General features: G+C 36.9%; 1 protein-coding gene across 4 annotated transcripts in view; it reads left to right on the top strand.

Moving 5' to 3' along the window:
* The window catches only part of RNF180 (ring finger protein 180), a 217,903-nt gene that overhangs the window by 163,738 nt on the left and 29,337 nt on the right, over positions 1 to 24,828 (top strand). For 2 of the 4 annotated variants that reach the window (XM_008952767.5, XM_055112349.2), the window contains 2 exons: positions 2,155 to 2,380; positions 7,248 to 7,373. In XM_008952767.5, the coding sequence (XP_008951015.2) occupies positions 2,155 to 2,380; positions 7,248 to 7,373 (352 nt within the window). Of the gene's footprint in view, positions 1 to 2,136; positions 2,381 to 7,247; positions 7,374 to 24,828 lie in introns of all 4 variants that reach the window. The other 2 variants (XM_034960038.3, XM_034960036.3) reach the window with 1 other exon arrangement.

Genomic DNA, 24,828 nt, shown 5'->3' with positions numbered 1-24,828 from the left:
TTGTTAAATAAGCCAAAGAATGAAAAGCAGAAGAATAAAATATAGTTAAAATGCATAGATTAACAGTTTTAAGGAACATGCTCCTGACAAGTAGGGGCAGAAGGCAGTCTTTGTGTTTGGAGTTGAGAATATAATGTCTTGTTCAGAAGGGGGAGATTACAGATACTGAACTTCAACTATTTTTGTTAACACTTAAGATTAATCTTAAGAATACAAATAGGATATAGGCTGGGTGTGGTGGCTCACAGCCTGTAATCCCAGCACTTTGGGGGCCAAGGCGTGTGGATCACTTGAGCCCAGGAGTTCAAGACCAGCCTGGCCAACATGATGAAACCCTGTCTCTACTAAAAATACAAAGAATAGTCGGGCACCATGCCGCATGCCTGTAATCCCAACTACTTGGGAGGCTGAGGCAGGACAGTCACTTGAACCCAGGAAGCAGAGGCTCTGTGCAGAGATCACGCCACTGTACTCCAGCCTGGACGACAGAGTAAGACTCGGTGTCAAAATAATAATAATAATAATAGAATATAATAACAGTAAACACTTATAGTATGTTTTATATTATAAGCACTGTTTTAAATGCTTGGTTTGAGAAAAACATTCTCAAGGCTTTAGCAAAAACTACAGAACCTGTAGAGAAAGAGCAGAAGGGATGGGGGAGGGTAGAGAAGTATGGCCGTGGCTAACATTTTTTGATAATTAATTACTATGTGCCAGGTGCCATACTAAATGTATTAAGTGGATTACCCCATTTAATCCTCACAGCAATTTCACAAATGAGGAAGTTGTGAGTTACAGGAATTCTGCTAACAAACCTTCTACTATTAATACTAACCTCTGAGCTGCCTCTTTCCTAACTACAGTAAATCCTCATTTATTTTGCTTAAAGTCACCATTTCCAAGAACCTACTGGTGATGTTTTAGGTGGATGCAAAGGTAATTGCAGTTTAGTAGCAAAGACCGCAATTACTTTTGCACCAATCTACTATCAGTGACTTCAAGCGAAATAACACCACCAATTTTACCATAGGCTAATTGATATAAATAAAGAGTTCAATTTTTACAGCCTATTTCTGATCACAAAAGCATCACCAAACTTCTAAAGACCAAAACACTTCTAATATTAAACACTGAAATAAATGTGAGCTATACATACATACATTTACAAAAGATGAATAAAACAAGATAATTACTGGAGCTTCTCCTGGCAGCTCAGGGTACAAAGCAGGAACCAGGCCTGGATGGGACACCATCCCACCACAGGGCACACTCACACACACCAACACTCACCCCAACTGGGACCATTTAGACACACCAGTGCACCTAACATGCACATCTTTGGGATATGAGAGGAAACTGGATTACCCAAAGAAAACCCCCACAAACGTGGGGACAACATGCAAACTCCGCACAGACAGAAACTCCACACAGACAGCAGCCCCAGCTGGAAATCGGTTTTTTTTCTCATCATCGTTATAACAAGACAATGTTGAATGAAATGACATTATTCAAGAACCTGCTGTATCTTTTTCCTAACAATTCCATTTGGGAGGGGAGAGAGGCTCATCATGTTTCCCCATAGCAAGGCTAATCCCATAATTACTCTCAGTTTCTTTGCTTTGCTTTCCTCCTGACACCCCTTAGGCTTTGGCTCTTTCTTTGAGGTCCAGGAAGACACAAAATATAGAATAGAGAATGTTCCACACGCAGTATGAGAATGAAGTATGACGTCTTCTGCCTTCACTTTTCATCATGCATGGATGCTCATATTAAAACTCTATAACCTTGTGACAACCAGTTTATTTGCTGTGGTAGGAATGGGGTAGATAGAGAATCTACATAATTCTGGGACTGGTACACCTAACACCTATCTAGTGTTGATTAAGCCAAAATACAGGTATACTTAATAGGTTTAGGTATATTTTAGCACTTAGCACTATGTCACAATACTAAAAAGAAAAATAGGCTTCTGGGTTTTCATGTATATTTTTAGTTTCTTGACTTTGAAAGGTAGCATTTCTGGCACTTTGAATATGCCACAGTTTATATGCTTCTCAAATATTTTTGTTCATTTTAACAAAATATAAAGGCTATCTTAAGGAAACCAATCTCATACTAAATTAAGAAAAAAAGTTTTCTTATGTTTTGCAGACTTTGAATAATGAGATGAGTACAGATGAAGACAATGAATATGCAGAAGAAAAGGATAGCTACATCTGTGCAGTGTGTCTGGACGTTTATTTCAACCCTTATATGTGTTACCCTTGCCATCACATCTTCTGTGAGCCCTGCTTACGGACTCTGGCCAAAGACAATCCTTCAAGCACTCCATGCCCATTGTGTCGGACAATTATTTCTAGAGTCTTTTTCCAAACAGGTAACAATTCTCTTTCATTAACATGATTGTCTGATTATTCTACCTCTTATAGTTCTAAAGGTACTTTATAAATTAAAAAGTTACTGAAAATCACATATACCATCATTTGTTATTCTCCAGTTTATAAAACAGTACTTACCCAACTCATAAAACTGTTAGAATCATAGATGAGAATAGATCCTCATCTCAAATTCCCTACTGTACACTCAGATCCTTTCTAAAACACTGTAACTAGTAGTTGTTCAGTCTTGGACATTTCTAGTGTTAAGGAAGTTCCATTTGAAGCAGTGCTGTTGATTATTTATTCCTCATATCTGCCTTCCACTACCCCTTATTCTTTGGTTCTTGTTATTTCCTTTGGAGTCACAGAGAATAAATCTGTAAATATCTAAGTACAATTACTACATCTTTCCCCCAAACTCAAAATTTTCTCAACCTTCTTAATGTTCTTAAGGTTAAGGTCTTTCTCCTTGAACAGGAAAAAAGTCAAATTGGAGCAAGGATTTGTTGACCTAATTTTCATATAAAGATGTAATATAACACAATATTTAAAATATTAATGAAGAGATAATAATGAATGTGGAACATAGAGAATGACTAAGGGTAGAATGATAGAATTCACTACTAGGTGCTAAATGTTAGGTGGGAAATTTTCTATCTTCACATTCTCCTCTCAGCCATAAAGGAGCCAAATGAGGATCTGAGTATGTACTACATTAATAGTAAAACTGAAGAGAATAAATATATGGTGCATCTTTCATCCCTCAAGGAAATACAAGGACCCACCTGCTACAGATTTCTCTTAGGGGACAGGGTTTACAATGATTGCAACAGCTTTTTATTCTGGTAAAAAAAAATTATACTCAATTATGAGTACCAAATATTGTACTACCAGAAACTAAATGGAATTATTAATATGGACAAATTTTAACTAAATCTTACTTAATAGAAACTCCTAAATATTAATATTTGCTAAGCATACATTGCTTACTATAATGACTCACATATTGTAAAATCTATAACTCCATTTTGACAAAGTGTCAGGTAAAGAAATTTTGTTTTTTGTTTATTTTTGTCTATTTTATATGCCTCTGCCATCAGGCTGCATATTCAGCTGGAGATTGGGACTTCTCAGACTAGTTTGTAACCTTTTAACAGTTCACTAGGAAAAGATGAAAATCAGATTCAAATTTACTTTGTTTCATCCATATTTCCGTGAATTTATCGAACCATCCTTGCATTTGTTGGATAAATCCCGCTTGGTCATAGTGTATCATCTTGATGTGTTGTTGGATTCCGTTTGCTAGTATTTTATTGAGGATTTTTGCATCTATTTTCATCAGGGCTATTGGCCTGAAAACTTTTTTTTGTTATTGTCTGGTTTTGGTATCAGAGTTATGTTGGCCTTGTAGAATGAGTTAGGAAGACTTCCCTCTGCTTCAATTTTTTGGAATGGTTTGAGAAGAATTGGTAATAATTCTTCAAAGATTCAGTAGATTTGGGCAGTGAAGGCCTCCACAGCTGGACTTTTCTATGTTGGAAGATTTTTTGTTACTAATTCAATCTCATTACCTGTGATTGGTATTTGGTTTTCTACTTCCTCTTTGTTCAATCTTGGTAGGTTGTATGTGTCTAGGAATTTATACATTTCCTCTAGGTTTTGAAATTTACTGGTATATATTTTGTTGTTCATAGTAGTCTTTAATGGTCCTTTGTATTTGGTATGTGTTGTGACATCTTTTTTGTTTCTGATTTTATTTGGGTCTTTTTTTCTTAGTCTAGCTAATAGTTTGTCAATTTGGTTTATCTTTCCAAAAAACCAGCTTTTTGTTTTGTTAATTTTGTTGTTATTTTCTTAGTCTCAATTTCATTTATTTCTACTCTGGTCTTTATTATTTCTTTCCTTCTAATTTGGGGTTTGGTTTGTTCTTGCTTTTCTGGTTTCTTGAGGTACATACATCATTAGGTCATTTATTTGAAATCTTTCTAGTGCTTTGATGTATATATTGCTATGAACTTGCCTCTTAATACTGCTTTTGCTGTGTCCTGTAGCTTTTGGCGTATTATATTTCTATTTTCACTTGTTTCACATACTTTTTAAATTTAAATTTCTTTCTTCATACATTTGTCATTCAGGAGCATATTGTTCAATGTCCACATATTTGTATAGTTTCTAATGTTCCTCTTTTTGATGTCCAGTTTTATTCCATTGTGACCAAATAAGCTATTTGACATAACTTCAAGTTTTAAAATTTTGTTATACTTCTTTTGTTCTAACACATGGCCAACCCTAGAGAATGGTCCATGTGCTGATGAAAGGAGTGTGTAATCTACTGCTGTTGGGTGACATGTTCTGTAAATGTCTGCTAAGTCCATTGGGTCTGTGGTGCAGCTTAAATCCAATGTTTGTTAATTTTCTGTCTAGATCTGTGCAATGCTGAGAATGAGTTATTAAAGTCTCCAACTGTTATTGTATTGAGATCTCTCTCTCTCTCTTTAGATCTAATAATACTTGCTTTTATCTGGGTGTTCCAGTGTTTGGATACATTTTTATAATATTTATAATTATTATATTCTCTTGCTGAACTGATTCCTTTATTGTAATTTTCCAGAAGGAGGAGGAAGAGGGAGAGGAAAAGGAAGGGAAGGGAAGGAATAATAAGAATTCTTAAGTTGCAAACTGTTCACCTTCGTTTGTATTATCTGCCATGACACACCACATGGGTCTCATTTCCAAGGACATTTAGAAAGTTGTGAGTCAATTTTCCCAAGAGTTAATACAATACCACTTTTTTGGGGGGGATTTTTAACTTCTCAGAAAATACCCTGAATCATAGTTATCAGTTCTTAAGTCCTAAGAAAAAGACCAGTATTACTGTAAATGAATATGTTATTTGATAACTTCTTTCATTTTCTTCATCAATATGAATGACACTGACAAGCCCCTTCAACCAAGTGATAGTGTCATAACCATCTTACACTAAAGGGCTATAAATGGGCAGTGGGAAAAGTGGACTTTAATAAAACAGCTATGCATTGCTGCTGAAACCCTTGAGAGAATATCTAACTTGAAATGATTAACTTTTAAACATATGAAGGATTTTTAAATGCACTGTAGTCATATCAACTCTCTAGCATACATCATGAGCATGAAAATACCTTTTCTCTAACTTGTATGCTGGTTCGTGGGTGTGCAATTGGGAAGGGAGTTAGAGTTGCAGGTTTAATAGATAACTTCAGTTGCCTAGAGTAGTGTATTTTTTACATTTGTCCTTTTGTTGTTAATTGTAAACTTTGTGAATCAGTTTTCCCTTTAAATTTCTTAGGTAAAAATCAACCCAAGGCAGTGATTAAGAAAAATTGAGAAAATTTAATTCAAATCACTTGAGCCAAAGCTTAAGGCAGTTGAAGTAGGATGGAAACTGAGGAAATGCTACAGGTGATCATTGCGGGATGAAAGTAAGAGGGGATGGTTGATGGAAAGCCTAGTTTACTTCTCAGGTTAGTAACTAGCTCTGCACCAGCCTAAGAGGTTGTTCTCAGATCATGGTTTGCTTTCTATGGTTCAGATATAAAGAGTTTCTACCGTTTAAAATGAATACCATCATATATGTTCTCCAGTTGGTCTGTGTGTACTTCAAATGACTATATCCTTTTTAACTCATTAGTAAGCTTCTGAATGGTTATTTTCATATTTTTAAAATTACCTCAAGTATATAGCAATAGACTCAGGTGGTCAACCCATCACATATAGAATGAAATAGATTATGAAGTTTAAAGTTCTACAAGTGTTTTTCCTTTTCACTATCACTCCTGAGCCCAGATTACACTCTAGCTATTCTGTTGTTACACTCATAACACATTATTCTCCTTTTTTGTCTACCTGTTTATTTCTTTTAGACCACCAGTCCTCAACCTTTTTAGCATCAGGGACCGGTTTTGTAGAGGACAGTTTTCCCAAGGAATTAAGCGGAGGATGGTTTCAGGATGAAACTTTTCCACCTCAGATTATTGTGCATTAGTTAGGTTTTTTTTCTTTGTTTTTTCTTTTTTTTTTTTCCTGAGACAGAGTCTCACTTCTTCGCCCAGGCTGGAGTGCAATGGTGCCATCTCAGCTCACTGCAACCTCCACTTCCCAGGTTCAAGCAATTCTCCTGCCTCAGCCTCCCAAGTAGCTGGGACTACAGGTGCCTGCCACCATGCCCAGCTAATTTTTGTATTTTTAGTAGAGATGGGGTTCCACCATGTTGGCCAGGCTGGTCTTGAACTCCTGACCTCAAGTGATCCACCTGCCTCAACATCCCAAAGTGCTGGGATTACAGGCGCATTAATTAGATTCTTACAAGGAGTGTGCAACCTGTATTCCTTGCATGCGCAGTTCACAATAGGGTTCACTTCCTATGAGAATCTAATGCTGCCACTGATCTGACAGGAGGCAGAGCTCAGGCAGCAATGCTTATTTGCCCGTGGCTCACCTCCTGCTGTGTGGCCCAGTTCCTAACAGGCCATGGACTGCTACCCATTTGTGACCCAGGGGTTGGGGACCACTGTTTTAGACTACAGTTGTTTTAAGGTGAGGGACGATGTCCTATTTATCATTATATACTCTATACTACTTGACATAGGAGCTACTCAGTAGATTTATGTTCTATGTGTAGGCATGTCAAAGTTGCACCAAATGTGAACTTGGGGAAGTTGTATTTGCTTGAGTAAAGAAAAAAATGTTGAATCTATTTTTGTCTTCACTGACTTAAAGAGGTGTGAATTGTATCAAATAGTATCAAAATACTACAGTATTCACTTGTCATTTTCTTGCCCTTTTACTCAAATTAATTTCAAAATCCTATTTTCTTTTGCTTTATTCTAGAATTGAACAATGCCACAAAAACTTTCTTTACTAAAGAATATTTGAAAATAAAACAAAGCTTTCAGAAATCCAACTCTGCAAAATGGCCCCTACCAAGCTGCAGAAAAGCATTTCATCTTTTTGGAGGTAAGGAAATCTAATGCCAAAAAAAAAAGTCTGGTAATTTTGTCTAAGGTCTCTTCTTAAAAGTAACTTCCTCCTGTCTCAGAAATATTAGGGGAAACATATTTCTGTATTAATCAATTTTAAATAAGGATTTTGCTAAGTATCTCCTTGCTGAAAACTACAGATGTACAAATGAAGAAAATGAAGACTATACAATAAGAGCAAATCCGAAGACTCATGACTAAATTGACTTTGCCATGCTATCACTGTTTAGTACATAGATAATGAAAATATGTCTCAAAAGTATCAGATTTGACAAAGTCATATTTATGGAAGCGGCAGCCCATCTGGAACAGCTGCTACTATGAAGCCAGCTGCAGTCGGGGAGGCACAGCCAGGGCTGCGCATTCCACAGAGCTGGCAGGAGCCAGGAACAGGTGGGAGCCCTGCCCCTTTCCAAGTTAGTGGGGTGGGAGCCCTGCCCACCCAGGCAAAGTTGCAGCCACCCAGCCATGGCTTCGGACCGAGACATCCTTGTACTCTTGGGGACTGGGGAAGCCCCCTTGCCCCTGCAGGCTCAGAAATGCCTACTCCTGCTGCCTGGCCTCTCCATGCTCCTGGCACCCACTCCAATTTCACAGCAAAGTTGAAGCCAAGCCCAGGCACTGTCGCAACCCAGCCAAGTGTGTACACTCTCAGGGCAGTCCTGACATGCTAGCCCCCTGCTGCCTAGGCCCACTCCAAACTCTGGGTGCTGAGAAGCATGGGAGGAAGGCTGAGGGGAGCTGAGGGCAGCTCAGCGCAACCTGCATACACCGCTTGGCAAGAATAGCTTGGGCACTGTGGGCACCGTGGATGGCAGGTTGATGGTGGCAGGAGGCAGACAGGCTCCTGGGCAGAAAGGGGACAGGTCCCTGGTAAAGTCCCACCTTCTTCAAACCTGAAGACTGGGGGCTGGGCTGTCAGTTCTGTGGACCAGAGTGAGAACTTACAGTGCTTTTTCCAGGCCTGCCTATGGCCACCCATGAACCAGTCAGCATGCACTTCCTCCCCTCTTTAGCCCATTAAAACCCTGGACTCAGCCAGACTCAGGCAGACAGTGGGACAACCTACCTAACAATATGACCTGTGAGTCTCCTCTCCACTGAGGGCTGTAGAGACAGCGGGACAACCTGCCTGTGAATAGGAGATACCCACTGCGGGTCTCCTGAGAACTGTTCTACCACTCAGTGAAGCTCCTCTCCACCTTGCTTACCCTCCAGTTGTCCGCATACCCCATTCCTCCTGAATGTGGGACAAGAACTCAGGACCTGCTGAGTGGCAGGACTAAAAGAACTGTAACACAATAAGGGCTGAAACACACCCCCACCCCATGCTCGCCACATTGAGGGTGACAAGACAAGAAGAGCTGCAGCCCTTTGAGGAGCCCAGATGTAGAGATCCCTGAGCCAGGGCTGTGACACCCTCCTTGGGGTTCTGCAGTTCCTGGAGTCTCCAAGCTTCCAGGCACCACTGCATTTACCTTGTCCTGACTCGGGTGCCCACAGCAGAAGCCGCATGAAGTATATCTCATCCAGCCACAGCCACACACAGAGCCAACACCTGGAGCTCCCTGCCCCGCCACAGCAGCCAGCATGCCTGGCTGTGCACAGTGGCTGGACCTCACGCTTGCTCAACCACACACCCCTTGCCATTCTGCACCTGGCTTGCACTTGGCAGATGTGGGATCTGAGCCAGTAGTAAGAGCCAAGCACAGCCTGCCAGGCCAAGTGGGTTGAACTAGCCCAGCAGGCACAAGCAGTACTCAGGCAGAAGATGCCGTCAGCTACAGAGGTTTCTGGCTGGTGAAGTGACACCCTAGGGATCCTGTGACAATAGTTAACAAAGGCACCAGTACTCTGTATAAAGATTCCTAATAATGCGTTCATTAGCAGAAGCTCTATTTATTTAGTTTTAATATTTTATAGTTGTCCCACAAGTTTAAAACAAATAGAAAGTAACAGAGCCTTGGTGTCAGGGTGTCTTAGAGATGTGCAGTGGTCAAGGAATACCAATTTCTGGCTTTAGGTCTAAGTATCAACATGACTTCAGCGGTATCATAGGATCTCTGTTTTGATCTGTAAAATAGGAATAATTATGTCTTCCCCATCTAACTAATATAGTAGTAAAGATTAAATGGGCTAATGTGAAAGTACATTGTAAATTATAACGAATTGGAATATAAAAATATAAGGAATGAAGGTAATGCAATATCTAATACCTTTTTCTGCTTTGGGAATTTGTTACTATATGAACATACAATATGGACATAAAATATAATTTCATCTTTTATGAAACCGTAGTTTATCAGAGCATGAACTACTGTGCAGTTTTCATTATTTAACAATTATGACATTATGGGACCTGGTAGAAAAGTCCAGATATGAGGAACTGTGATCTTCAGGGAACAGGAGGAACTTCTGCATAAGACCAACAAAATCAGTACAGCTACTACCTACACCAAAAGGAGGTTGGTCTTCTGCATAAGACCAACAAGATCAGTACAGTACTACCTACAACAAAAGGAGATAGAAGCAGAGCCCCTATGATTGTGGCAAAAGAAAAATTGGTGCATGAAATTGGTACTCTCAAAGAAAGTAACATAAGAATATAACTTTACACAGTGATTTGAATGAAGAAAATAGTTTAAGGACATTATATAAGCACATACTACTTTATAAAGTGGTCAGTAACTGTAAAAATTTAATATCTAGAGATTTGGTATAGATAGGTTTTATTTTTTTTTTTTACTCATTTATTTTATTTTTTTGAGACAAAGTCTGGCTCTATCGCCCAGGCTAGAGTGTAGTGGCGCAATCTCAGCTCACTACAACCTCTGCCTCCTGGGTTCAAGCAGTTCTTCTGCCTCAGCCTCCCAAGTAGCTGGGATTACAGGTGCGTGCTACCATGCCAAGCTTTTTAGTAGAGAAGGAGTTTCGTCATGTTGGCCAGGCTGGTCTTGAATAATGAATGACCTCAGGTGATCCACCCGCCTTGGCCTCCCAAAAGTGCTGGGATTATAGGCATGAGCCACTGTTCCTGGCCATAGATAGGTTTTAATAGGTCACATTTAGCCCCCAAAATATGAAATCAAATGTAAGAAATCGAGTCTTAAAGGATTTCATACCAAAGAAAAGTAAGTTTATTATTTTAAGAGTGTTCTTCAAAACAGTCCCTTGTATTCTACCTTCTATGCTATACCCAAAGTTCTAAAAGAATGGAGTACCTTCTGGATAACTCCACACTTTCCCTTGTCTTTTTGTATTCTGAGGTAGTACAGAAGCTATAATTTAAAGCAGTTGCTTCTTTGTGATTTCTTCTTGTCTTCCCCATAGGAGTTCCAAATAACTTAATTTTTAAGTGTGTGTTTATGAAGGAGGTTCAAAGTAGCATTATTACACCACCCAACATAAGAAATATATATATTCTATCAGGAGCTCAGCTGAGCTGGGAAAGAGCTGAGTTATCAGGTGTCTGGAGTAGCCGATTAAAGTATCAAGCCAAAAATGAAGGAGTTAAGCCTTTAATCATTTACTGCAATAGTATAACCAAGAGTCTAAAACCAGAGGAAATGCTGTCTCCTCCTGTTCAATTATCTCATGCAACAGTGCACACTGGTCCAGGGCCACATAGAGCAGGGCAGAAGTAAGGATTCACTCACTGTTGAGAATGTCCCAAACAAAAGGCTCCAGCAGTTTTTCAGACCCTGAGGTCAGGAGGATTGGCAAAGAGGAAAAGCTAGGAGTGGGAAAGCAATGGGCACTGAGTCAGAGTGGAGAAAAGTGTTTCCCCCTCCAACCTCCATAAGAAAGCCTTTGTAGAGGCACAGAAGGACCTCTGCCCAAGCCGTCAGATATAAGTAGTAACAAAGGTGCTGGGAATATGAATATAAATACGTAAAAGTGTATATGCAGCCAGGGGAGCCTGAGAACTTGACTGCAGCTCCCTTCAGAGATTGTAATGCACTGGTTGTACAACAAATCTGGCTTTTTCCCATGAATCCTGCCAGATAAAGCCTTTGTAATGGTCTGTTGAGGCCTGAAAAAAAATCGCACATAGGATTTTAATCAGGAACTGTACTCCTCAATTACCAATATTATTGAAGCACCTTCTGTAGTTCTTCTTTGTTTACCCTGATTCCCCTGAATTTTGTATTTATCATTTCTTTGTATAAGTATACATATGTATACTTAATCATGTGACTTAATTTTGCTTGTCTTTTAACTTTTATAATGGTAGCAATGTATATATTCTGCTTTGCTTTGTCATTCAATATTTTTCTCAAATCCATTTCAGTAAGTGTGGCCACATTCTTTTTACTACTACACTGTAGTCAATTATGTGAAAATGCCCCAACCCAACTTATCCATTCTCTTGTTGATGAACAATTGAGTGGTCCAATTTTTATTATAAACAGTGTTTCTATAAACACTCTTGTGATGTCTCCTGGAACATAAGAGTTACTCTAGAATAAATGCCAGGTAGAAACTGGCTGGGTCATAGGAAAAGCACATCTTTAACTTCATAACCTACCCAAAACCATTTTCCTAAATGGCTGTGATGATTTATCACCAGCTTTGTCTACCACATTTGGTATTTTCAGTCTTTTAGATTTTACTGATTTGATAGGTAGAAAATGATATCTCGTTGGGGTTTTAATTTCCATTACTGTGATTACTGATGGGGGTTGAACATAGCTTTATATGTGTATTGATCATTAAATTTCTTCATCTGTGAAATGCTTTTTTACGATTTTCTGTTGGTTGTATTTTTTTGTTGTTTAAGAATGTTAAAATATTTTCTAGTGACTTTTTTTCTGTTGGTTATATGAATGGCAGTTATTGTCTCCCAGTCTGTGGGTTCTTTTTACTTTGATATATTTTAATGAATTGTAGTTCTTCAATTTCTTCATCTTTCTGGTGTGTACTTGCTTAAGAAATTCTTCTCTTTCCCCAAGGTCATAAAGATATTTTCTTATGTATTTTTCAAATAATTTTAAAGATCTTTGAAACTGATTTGTGTTCATTTTTTTTTATTGATTTACTTTCTTTGTTGTAGGTAGAGACCCAGTTTCTTTGGATTTTTTTCCTACCACCATTTGTTGAAAATAATGTATCATTTCCTCACTGATCTACAGTACTAATCTGTCATATTTTAATTTCCACACTTGGGTCTGTTTTGAGGTCTTTGAGTCCATTGGTATAATTTTTTATTCCTATAGCAATACCATACTGTTTCAGTCACTAAAAACTTAATAAGTTTTGATATCCCCCCTTCCAATTTGTTTTGCTGCAAGAGTGTCTTGGCCATTTTTTGGCCCTTTGCTCTTCCATATAAATTTTTAAATCACCTGGTCAAGCTGCATGAAAAACTATGTTCTACTTGGGAAATGGGGTCCTATTAAATGTATAAATCAATTTGGGGAGTATTGATACCTTAGAGTAAAAGTACTTCTATCAGTGTGGTTTATCTCTTCATTTGTTTAGATCTCCTTCGATGTCCTATAATAGAGTTTTATAATGTTTTTATAAATATCTTGCACATCTTTTGGCTAGATTTATTCCCATGTACTTGCTATGTTGTCCTCTTCTCTCCTTTTTTGAAACTTCAGTGCAGAAAAATTGTCCTAGTCACACTTAATTTATGGCATACCATCATCACTGTTCCACATACTCATTTGTTTTCTTTTTATCCCCATATCCTTCTTTCTACTTCACTCTCATCCCATAGCCAACCATTATATTGGGTTTACTTAATGTGTGTCATTTTGTGTTCTTATAGAATGTATATTGTTTCTGCACATATATTTTTAATTTATGAAAATGGTCTTATATATTGCATTGTTTCTCTTTCACCTAGCACTGCCCTTTAGATCCATCCAAGTGGTTATGCGTACCTCTAATCTGTGACTTCTAATTAATGCTCTACTAAGGTGTGCATTTACCATATTTTGTCTATCTATTCACTTTCTAGAATACTTCCAACTCTCTGCCACAATAAAAACACTCTAATGAATATCCTACTGTGGACTGTGAATATCTATTTGGTATATAGGCTCCAAAGCAGAATGTCTGGGTCATAGGATATGAGTATGCTTGACTAAATATTGCCAACAGTTCTCCCAAATGACTAGCCTAGACACCTATTATCAGTGTGTAAGGTTGGGAAAAATTAGCACTATGGAAAATGTTGACAGGAAATGAGAATTAGAAACCCTCATTATTTTAATTTACATTCATCTGATAATAGTTTAGTTTAAGGTCATTTTAAATATTTATTAGCCTTTCAGATGCCTCTTTTGTAATTACTTTGCTTATTTTACTATGGGGGTTTCTGCCCTTATTGGTTTTATAAAATTTCTTTTATATTCTAGATATTAATTTTTTATTTACTTTAGACATTACAAATTTCTTCTGCCATTTTTATCATCTACATATTGTTTGTCCATGGTATCTTTCATTGTAAGGAATTCTTAACTTTGATATAATTAAATGTTTTTCGCTTTGTGTCTTAAATTTTTATTTAGGTTCTTCCCTATTCCCAGACCACAGAGGTTTTCACTTTGATTTTCTTTTCTTTTCTTTTTTTTTTTTTTTTTTTTTTTTTTTTGAGACAACGTCTCACTCTGTTACCCAGGCTGGAGTGCAGTGGTATGATCTGCAGCCTCAACCTTCCAGTTCAGGCAATTCTCCCACCTCAGACTCCTGAGTAGCTGGGACTACAGGAGCACACCACCATGCCTGGCTGATTTTGTTTTTGTAGACACAGGCTCTCACTATGTTGCCTAGGCTGGTCTTGAACTCCTAGCTCAAGCAATCCTCCTCCCTCGGCCTCCCAAAGTGCTAGGATTACAGGCATGAGCCACCCTGCCAAGCCTCGCTTAGATTTTTTTAAATATTCATTTTGTAGTTTTACTTTTTCGGTCTTTATCTAGAATCTTCCCCTTATATTTTGTTAAAGGTTCAACATCTGTCTTTTTTCATATAATAGCCTACTTTTCTGAATATTATACAATCTTGCTGAGATTTTTATATGGTTTCCTATTGTTGTCTAGAAATATATATATTTTTTGCAATCTTTATTTTTTATTATACTTTAAGTTTTAGGGTACATGTGCACAATGTGCAGGTTAGTTACATAAGTATACATGTGCCGTGCTGGTGTGCTGCACCCATTAACTCATCATTTAGCATTAGGTATATCTCCTAATGCTATCCCTCCACCCTCCCCCCACCCCACAACAGTCCCCAGAGTGTGATGTTCCCCTTTCTGTGTCCATGTGTTCTCATTGTTCAATTCCCACCTATGAGTGAGAACATGCGGTGTTTGGTTTTTTGTCCTTGCGATAGTTTACTGAGAATGATGATTTCCAATTTCATCCATGTCCCTACAAAGGACATGAACTCATCTTTTTTATGGCTGCATAGTATTCCATGGTGTATATGTGCCACATTTTCTTAATCCAATCTATCATTGTTGGACATTTGGGTTGGTTCCAAGTCTTCGCTATTGTGAATAGTGCTGCAATAAACATACGTGTGGATGTGTCTTTATAGCAGCATGATTTATAGTCCTTTGGGTATATACCCAGTAATGGGATGGCTGGGTCAAATGGTATTTCTAGTTCTAGATCCCTGAGGAATCGCCACACTGACTTCCACAATGGTTGAAATATATTGATATTGGTATGTTGTTATCATATTTAACAACCTTACGAAATTGTCTTATTAAGTCTAATTATTTATAAGGTTTTTGTGGCTTTCAATGAAGACAATATTAAATAAGGACAATTTTATATCTTTCAATTTAATGCATATGCTTTTTTCTCTTTGCACTTACCAGACTTTCTGAGCTAGGACTTCTATTTGATTTTGAACGGAAAAAGTAATCATAGCATCCTGATTTTAAAAGGAATGCTTTTGGCTGGGCGCAGTGGCTCACGCCTGTAATCCCAACACTTTGGGAGGCCGAGGCAGGCGGATCACGAGGTCAGGAGATCGAGACCATCCTGGCTAACACAGTGAAACCCCGTCTCTTCTAAAAATACAAAAAAATTAGCCTGGCGTGGTGGCGGGTGCCTGTAGTCCCAGCTACTCAGGAGTCTGAGGCAGGAGAATGGCGTGAATCCGGGAGGCAGAGCTTGCAGTGAGTGGAGATCGCGCCACTGCACTCCAGCCTGAGCAACAAGGCGAGACTCCATCTCAAAAAAAAAAAAAAAGTAATGCTTTTAATATTTACAAATAGGTATAATTGTTGCTCTGTATTCTTGGTGAGTACCCTTCATCAGGTTTTAAGAATGTTCTCTCATCTGTTCCTAATTTCTAATGCCTGTAGTTTTTCTTGAATGGAGTTTAATTTTGTGGATGTTTTTTCAGCATTTCTTGAAATGATCATACGGCTTTACTTCCTCAATTTGTTAATGCACTGAATCATATTAATAGATTGTAATTGATGTTCTAATGTTAGGACATTAGAACACTGCTACATTTGGTTTGCTAATATTTTGTCTCAGAATTTTACTTATTTATGAGTAAAATTGTATTTATTATTTATACTGTGTTTTGTCAATTTCTTCCTAAGTTTATATATCTTTTTGCTGAGAATTTTTTGTGTCAAATTTGTTAGCCTTTGTTTATAATATTTTAATCTGTCTTGTATATCTAGTTATGCTCTTTGAATTCTGATTATCTACTCATTTTTCTGTGATGTTGCTGAGTATTTGTCAATTTTATTATTCCATTTAAATTACCAAATTTGAGAATTGTCTATTATATCTTTGGTTTTATACATTCATTTCTGTTCTTTATTAAGTCCTTTCTGTTACTGTCTTTGGATTTATTTTGTGATTTTTATACCATATTAAGGTGACTTTCTAAGTCAGTTTGCATCCTTTTTACTTTCTTTGAATTATTACTTAAGGCTATAAATTTCCCTTCATCACTTGTAGTATTTTTTATTCTTCATTTCTAATTATTTTTTATAATAAACCACACAATCACATACTGGTTGGATCATCTTGATTAAAAATAACAATTGTACAAAATCAGGGTTGTATTGGAAAATTAGCATCTGTGATTTCAAGTTATACCACACTATTTCATATAAGATGCCATCTATGCAACATTAATAGGTTCCCTAAGAAATTTACTTCTCAGCTTGGTTTTCATGGTTGGTAGATGGAAGTAAGGTGGAAAGGGGGATCTTATGGGAAAAAAATAGACATTCCCATATATGCCTTTGGCTTCACAAAATTAGTGGGTTTTTTTTCACACACACACAAAATTGCGAAGACAAACAGTTATAGATTTTCCAGCCAAAGAAGCTTGTATAAAAGCTTGAACTCAGGCATAAAACTAGCTAATACTTGTCCTTTTCACCCTATGAAGTGTCTTACATAATCAATAAGTAAGCAGACATGTTTTAAATTTTTTTCTTCTTACAAATACATATTTCATGTATTAATACATAAAATGGGTAATAAGAAAAGGAATGGAAATAATCTAGATAAATGTGAGCTAGCACTTTTTAATCTCTTATCAGATACTAGTTGCACGGATGACTCTGTCAATTGTAATTCCTTTCCCTGAAATACCTACCATTTTCAGGCATTTAATCCTCAGTTTATTTGAACAGTATCCAACTGATATGGTTTCCATCTATGCTATGTTAATTTATTCCCTGAAAAACCATTCATATATATAATTACATGCATATGTATACACACATACATACACAAAGCAATGTAGCAAAGAGGTTTCACTAAAACATTTTTGCAAAAAGTTCTACATTGTTGAATTTCTTTTCTAAACATACTCAAGTCAAAGGAATTTTTAACAAGAATTAAAAATTCCATGTTTTAATTTTACTCACTGTAACAAAAACATGCAGCTGAAATGTAGGTGTCTGATATATATTTATGACAATCCATCCATTTTTCATGAAAGCCTGGAGAATTATTTTATTTGGTCATTAGTTTGCCTGAAGGTGTTAGATTGGTGCTGCAAGTTTAAACATGCTCAGTATAAATCAAAGAACTCCACATGGAAAAGAATGATTATCTCTAATAGAAAACAAAACAGTACATGCTCACACAGCATGAGTGTGAATATAACCCAGAAATCCACCTTCTCAGAAAGTTGGAGGTAAGTCAGAGAAAATTTAAAATATGCTGTAGACATGGGACTGCCTTGGAGCTGAAAGGTACATTAACCCTTACATTTCCTCTGAAACTGGAACAATTTTGTTCACAAGATAATTTTTTGAAAAGGCCTGCAGATTCTGAACTTGTTCTTTTTAGCAGAATCAGGTTCTATTTTTGTTACACAGTTTACTTATGAGTTTAGAATTTCAGAAGCCTTTTGCTTCTATATTAAGTTTATGACCCAAATGACTTATAATGCAAATTGTACATTTTGTTCAACTATCACCACTTCATAACTTATTTTAAAAATTATGAGCAGTGTTTCATTCTCTCCTTTCCTCCCTCCCTCTTCCTTTACCTCCTTCCCTCTCCCTTTACCTACTCTTTCCCTCTGACTCTTCCTTTTGCACACACACTCACAATTTTTATTCTTTTCATTATTTCACATATATAGAACTTGCTTGTTAATTCCATATGAAATTGGATGTTGGTGGGATATGATGCCTTCATTTTAAAACACTTGCATTTATAAAAGTGCACATGTATGCTTGTGTATTAAAAATTCAACCAGTAACCACAAGACTTCTGAAATTAGCTCAAGAAATAAATTCTCCTGGTGTGAAAGTGTGGTGGCCACATAGTCCTGACCTTGGCCCAGAGCTCACAATTTTAATAATGTGTCCCAAAATAATGCTTTACCTAACTACCCTAAGGAATAAATGACACCAAGTAAAAGTGTTCAAAGATATAATAAGATGATTGATACTGGATTTTTTTATCCTTTGAGAAGAAAGGGCAGAAAGGAAGTGAAGGAGCTCAGCATAGCTCTTAACTCAAACTGGACTGTTGATATCAATAAATGGTGTCATTTAATTAAAAGAAAAGATTTCAGAAATGTTCAAGTGTTCTAAAGTTTGATCACTGTGTGACTACCTTGTTGGGGCCATGGGCAATGTATGTACTCATTGTGAATCATTCTGGGAAACTGTGGTCAGTCTGGTATAGAATATGAAGATTGAGTATGTAGGCCTTAAGTGAGATGATGGAAAACCTACTCCATTTCTGCGAGACCTCATGGTAGGTTTAGGTTTATCCTATTCTACAATCATGAAGAGTAGAGTACTCTTGGGGGTGATGGTAGATACTCACTCCTGGGACACAGAGGTGAGCAAGGAGTACAAAGGTATCCTGAGGATGAATCCATGTCAGTGCAATGGCTGCAGGTTATTCTTGATGTTGTGTCATACCTTTTATCCCAAATGATCAAAAATGTTATGAAAAGTTATAGCAGATCTGATCTATACAACATTTGAGACACAGTAGCAAAAGGTAGCTCAGGGCTGTCCTCTTCTGCTTCAACACTAGAAGAGTAGAAATCTCATTTGATCAGCAGCAGCAAAGATGGAAATGGCAGATCAGGAGGCCAGATTAGAGGGATGAATGTGACCTGATTCTGAGTACAACGAGAAAACAACCACAGAACCCTGAGAAAGAGCAGGGACAGATATAAGTCAAGTATATTATTTCTGGCAACAACAGGAGTGGGAATTTCTGCTTCTGAGTAGGATATAGTAAGTGGTGGCAAGCGATCACTCTCAGTGGCAATAACTGGGGGGAAATTATAAGTTACAAAAATCATATTTACAAATAAATTTGAGATATATGGAATTGAAGACTAGGTGAATTAAAACTCCAGTATGATCAGAGCCCCCTAAGAAAGCTAATATTGCCAGCTCTTTGCTTTACTGGAAGTATTTTCTGAGTCTGAGGATTAGTCTAGCCATGGGCAGAGGACTCTATGAAGGGGAATAGAAATCAGCAGAAGTTTTGATAACCATAGAGACTGACATGTCAGATTGGAAGAGGAATCCAAATATATAGCCGATTTTCTACATGAGACATTTGCTGAGAGCTTTGGGAGTAAAAAAGGCTTAAAAAGTTGGCTAAAAAAGACAGAATGAAATCTCTTGTAGTCTCAGAGTTTAGGAATCAAGTTATCCTACAGGGAGGGACCTATAACAGATACATAATAAGAATCCTCCTTAAGATATATCTCATATTTTAAACCTATATAGGATGGATGGCTAAAGAGAAACATCCACAACCTCTGAAAAGCACAGCTTTCAGATTAGAAGAGCTAGGGACCTTATAAACTGTTAAGCAAAAAATGCAGAGAACCATGCTGTAGTAGGGAGTCCAGACCTGAAAAACAACACACTAAACACTAAAAATTTTCTGCAGTCCCATTGTGAACTCCGTAGTGCTTTGGAGATAAAGTCCCGTTAAAGAAATGAGGCAGCAATAAACACAGCGTAGGTCATGTGTCCTTAAGACGTTTGAAATTAGATTGAGTATAATGAAAGTACAACCTAACTTCAAACCCAACCCTGCTTATTAATTGTTAGATTGAGGGGATGAGTCTCTCACTCTGTCTGCCTGACAAAAGAAAGGTCCAGTCCTCTCTGGAGGGAAATATCAACTTCAGTCTCCATGGATCTTTCATACAATAAAAAATTATGATATATGCAAAAGGTTAGGAAAATGTGACCACTAATCAAAAAAGAAAGTACAAAATAGAAACACATCTCCTCTTTGATCTAGATGTTGGGGTTAGCAGACTTTAAAATATCCATTAGGAAAAAAATGTTAATGAAAATAGAGAAAAAGAATAGATAAAAAGGTAAAAAACTGCCAATAGAAAATAGAAGCTATAAAAAAAGAATAAAACAGTCTGGGACTACAAAGTGCAATAGCTGAATTAAGAACATATGATATGGGTTTAACAGCAGACTATGTGGGATATAATCTGTTGAATATGTGTAATTGGAGACCCTGAAGGAACAAGAAGGGAATAGAAAAATATAGCTGAAGAGCTAATTGTCAAGAATTTTCCAAAACTGAAGACAGGCATCAGTACCTATTGATAAATCTCAGCATAGCCTAATTAGGATAAATAGAAAGAAAACCATATCTAGAGACATCATCTAGCGCAGCCAAACTGCTGAAACCCAAATATAAAGAAAAAAATCTTAAAAACATCTAGAAAAAAAAGTTACCTTCCAAGAAGCAAGGATGACTGACTTGAACAGGAACACCACAGGACCAATTTGGTGGAATAACATCTTTAATGTGCTCATGGAACATTAAACATGCTATTTAATGGCTTACTGCTAACCAAGAATTCTTTATCCAGCAAAAATATCCTTAAAAAATGAAGGTGAAATAAAGACATTTCAGGTATCCAGTAGACCTACACTACGAGAAAAACTAAAGGTAGCTCTTTAGGGCAAAAGGATCCTAGCTGGAAGCACAGAACTTTAGCAAGGAAGGTCTACTGGATACCTGAAATGTCTTTATTTCACCTTCATTTTTTAAGGATATTTTCCAAAACTGAAGACAGACATCAGTACCTATTGATAAATCTCAGCATAGCCTAATTAGGATAAATAGAAAGAAAACCATATCTAGAGACATCATCTAGAGCAGCCAAACTGCTGAAACCCAAATATAAAGAAAAAAATCTTAAAAACATGTAGAAAATAAAAAATGTAAACATTAAAAATTCATACTAAAATAGATTGGCAGATGGGTTAAGGAAAACAAGAACCAATTATATGTCGTTTATAAGAGATGGCATTTAAATATAAAGGCACAGAAAGGTTGGAAGTATAGAAAATTATATATATGTAAACAGTAATCAAAAGAAAGCAGCTGTGGCTATGTTAATGTAAAAAAATAGACTTTAAGTGAACAGGAATTATTGGAGAAAAAAGGAACATTTCATGGTAATAAAAGAGGCAATTCCATAGGAAAACATAAAACCATAAATTTGTATGCAACTTAAAGTTTCAAAATATATAAAACAAAGGTTGATAGAATTAAAACAAGAAATAGAAATAAATCTACTATCACACTTGGAGATTTCAACACATCTATCTCAGGAACTGCTAGAAAAAAAGAAAAACACACACAATGATGGTGTACAGGATCCTTCACCTGTGAAAAATAGTGGCTAATCTGAAAGTTTGGGGCTTGTGTTATTAGCAGCGGTCTCTGTGTTCAAAGTCAGTGCTTTGGAGTGGAATTGCCTATTCTTTTCCCCTTCACTTCTACTTCCTGTACTGTAGCACAGTGGTTGCCTTTCACTTTCTGAACCCAGGAAAGGCCTCTTTTAGCCAATTCACTGTTCTCATTCTCTTCTGCTTGTTACAGGTTAAATAATAGTAACCTGTCATACATTTCTGAATTCTACTTCATCTATGCAGCTGAGTTGATTGAATAAATGGACTGAGACTTCCAGTCTGTAGGCTTAGTTCTGTGTCTTTATTTATATGGATCCCAAGATGAAGAGTAGAGAAGGGAACAAGAAGCCCCTCCTTCTTCAAGCCAGTTTACCAGTAAGCCTTGTGTTTGGGGGATTACTAGTGATTGCCTATATTAATAAAATCAGTGTTTTGTTTGTCATTTGGCTAGTGATCCATTCATCAGAATCTAAATAATGCAATTTGCAAGGTATAACTTAAAAATGTATAGCCCCCTAAAGGGCTTCTAGCCCACCTCATCATAGAGAATTATCCACCTGAGTTTATGCACCTCCAACACTCTTCTAATTTAGGAAAGCAATGAGAGCTTTGAAATCGGGGATCCCATACTGCCCAACTCCAGGAAGCACCTTTGGCTTACTTATATATGAAGGGTGCCCTCTGGAGCTCCGCAGTGCACAGCAGAAGTGTCCGTATATGGCACTCTATGTCTTATCCTCTTTCCTAATAAATGGTTTCTACTTAGTTTTGGCTTCTTGATCCTGAGGAATGCCTCTCCACTGGGAAAGATAACTATCCATAGGGGTATTTCTTGGTCTCTGGGCATAACTTTATCAGGAAATACCTTAATAACCCCAACACTGATATAAGAGAAAAATAATGGAGAGATACCCAGTAAATAAAATATATTTAAAATGTATTAATTAAAGATGGATTGAAGAGATGCAGTCTATAGTCTAAGCAATTTCTTAGTGAAATTTTCCACAATGTTCAGATCTAAATGATTTGAAAGCTAGGATTTATCTTTAAAGGCTGGGCCACTTCCAATCAACCACACTCATAGCACCTGTCATGACAGATGCAAAAAGGAACACATTATAAACAATTTGCTGTTCTTCATGTAAGTTAAGGATTGGATAATTATCTAATATAACTCACATTACTGACCAAAACCTACTATTATGTCTGAGCCATTATTCTGAATACATGTAAATCTTACAAATTTATTTTAGATCCAAAAAAATCCTTAAATTTGGAAGGAATTTTTGTTCTGATTTTTTATGTGTGTGAAGTACAATTATATTGGCAGTTAAAATATTTTTCAAAATGACATAAAATAACCAGCTTCTAGGAAATTACAGTTTGCAATCATTGATCTTTTTTTTTTAGGGAAAGTAAAATTTGAATTTCTCAGATTAATTTCAAATCAATCAAATGAGCATTTAGTTTGATGATACTAATAAAGAGGTAAAGAACTCCAGGAGAGATAACCATCAGCATTCATAATCTTAATCTAAAATTTCAGGAATTGGGCTTCCCAAAATAGAGCAACTACAAAATAAGACCATTATTATGAAACAGAACTTTTCATCTTATCTTGGAAAATTCCAAGGTCCTCAACTCACATTGGCAGACGGAAAAAAAATATTCATGACATGAGGGAAGATAAGAGCTAAGGTTTGGTTTGGTTTTTTTGAAACAAAAACAATTCCGGCTACTAGTTTCTATTCTTCTTTTTTTTTTTTTTTTCTGAGAGAGTTTTGCTCTTGTCACCCAGGCTGTAGTGCAGTAGCACAATCTCGGCTCACTGCAACCTCCGCCTCCCAGGTTCAAGTAATTCTCCTGCCTCAGGCTCCCGAGTAGCTGGGATTACAGGTGCCTGCCACCATGCCCAGCTAATCTTTGTATTTCTAGTAGAGACGGGGTTTCATCATGTTGGCCAGGCTGGTCTCAACGTCCTGACCTCAAGTAATCCACCCGCCTCGGCCTCCCAAAGTGCTGGGATTACAAGCATGAGCCACTGTCCCTGGCCTAGTTTCTGTTCTTTCATATTTACGACCTTGACTAAGTCCCAATGCCCAGGCCATATCCCAGACCAATTAATTCAGTATCTCTGGAGATGGGTCTCAAACATCAGTATTATTTAAAGCTCCCCAGATGATAACTATGTGCATCCAAAAAGTCAAGTTTATGATGACACTGCTCTAAAAGATGATAGGACTTGGGAACGTAAGAATAGAATTGTGGACTCAGAATGGAAAGGTACCTTGAAAGATTATTTTGTTTATTCTCTGACTTGTTTATTTTCTGCACATCTGAACTACGATGAAGAATGAATTAATCAGAAGAAATGCAATGTTATAAATAAAAGAGACGAACAGTGTTTGCCTTATACCGAAATAAAGTTAACTCTGGCATATAATGATACTTTAATAGTGCATGGCTATTGTCCATTTGTTTTGTATAGCATATGCAAGTTTGGTTGGAAACTACAGTGCAAATTTAAGAAATCTAAGTAATTGTACAAACTGGAGTTTAGCCAATATGCTGAGAACAACAGTACCCTGGGGAAATCACCATGGGATTTGTGAGACCACAAAATGTTTATAGTACTTCAATACTGTATTCAAGGCATTAAATTTATTTGCCTTTTTTTCCAGTCTATAAAAAATTACATTCAAAAAAATCTGTAAAACAAGAGGAGTGGTTTAAAATGGATATCAAGGTAGTCCCAGAAGAAGAAAAGAAATTCCAAAAAGTAAGGTTACAACTATCTGGAGAAGAGGGAAGGGGCAGTTCCAACTTCTTTCTTTTAGGGACTTGAGGAGTATGTTAATGATCAGAAGACAAGCTTAAAAGTGTCAGACCTTTTTTGCCAGCTGGTGGAGCTACTACCATGATTTACCATCCCATAACTGTAGCTGCATTTTTCATTGTTGCAGTGCACATGAAGTAGGACATATTTATTTTGACTTAAAACAGATTAATATTAAATGAGATATATACTCATAAATTTCAGCAGCTATTAGAGCATTCATTAAAATAGGATAATATGAAATGTTTTAATATTTACAGATTTATAATTTGCAGTTAAAACCTTGCAAACAACTGAACAGTTTAGAAGTTGAAATCTTTGCCTTTACCAGTGTCAGGACTGTGTTATTATTAACAAAAGCAGCTTCAAATGTTATTCACTCAAAAATAAAGTGTTGCAGAAAAACTTCATAACTATGCTGGCAATGAAGTGGTTTTT

Source organism: Pan paniscus, chromosome 4 (genome assembly GCF_029289425.2).
Source record: "Pan paniscus chromosome 4, NHGRI_mPanPan1-v2.0_pri, whole genome shotgun sequence".
Lineage (NCBI taxonomy): Eukaryota > Metazoa > Chordata > Mammalia > Primates > Hominidae > Pan > Pan paniscus.
Note: the sequence above shows the minus strand (reverse complement) of the source record. Positions and strands in the feature narration are given on the sequence as shown.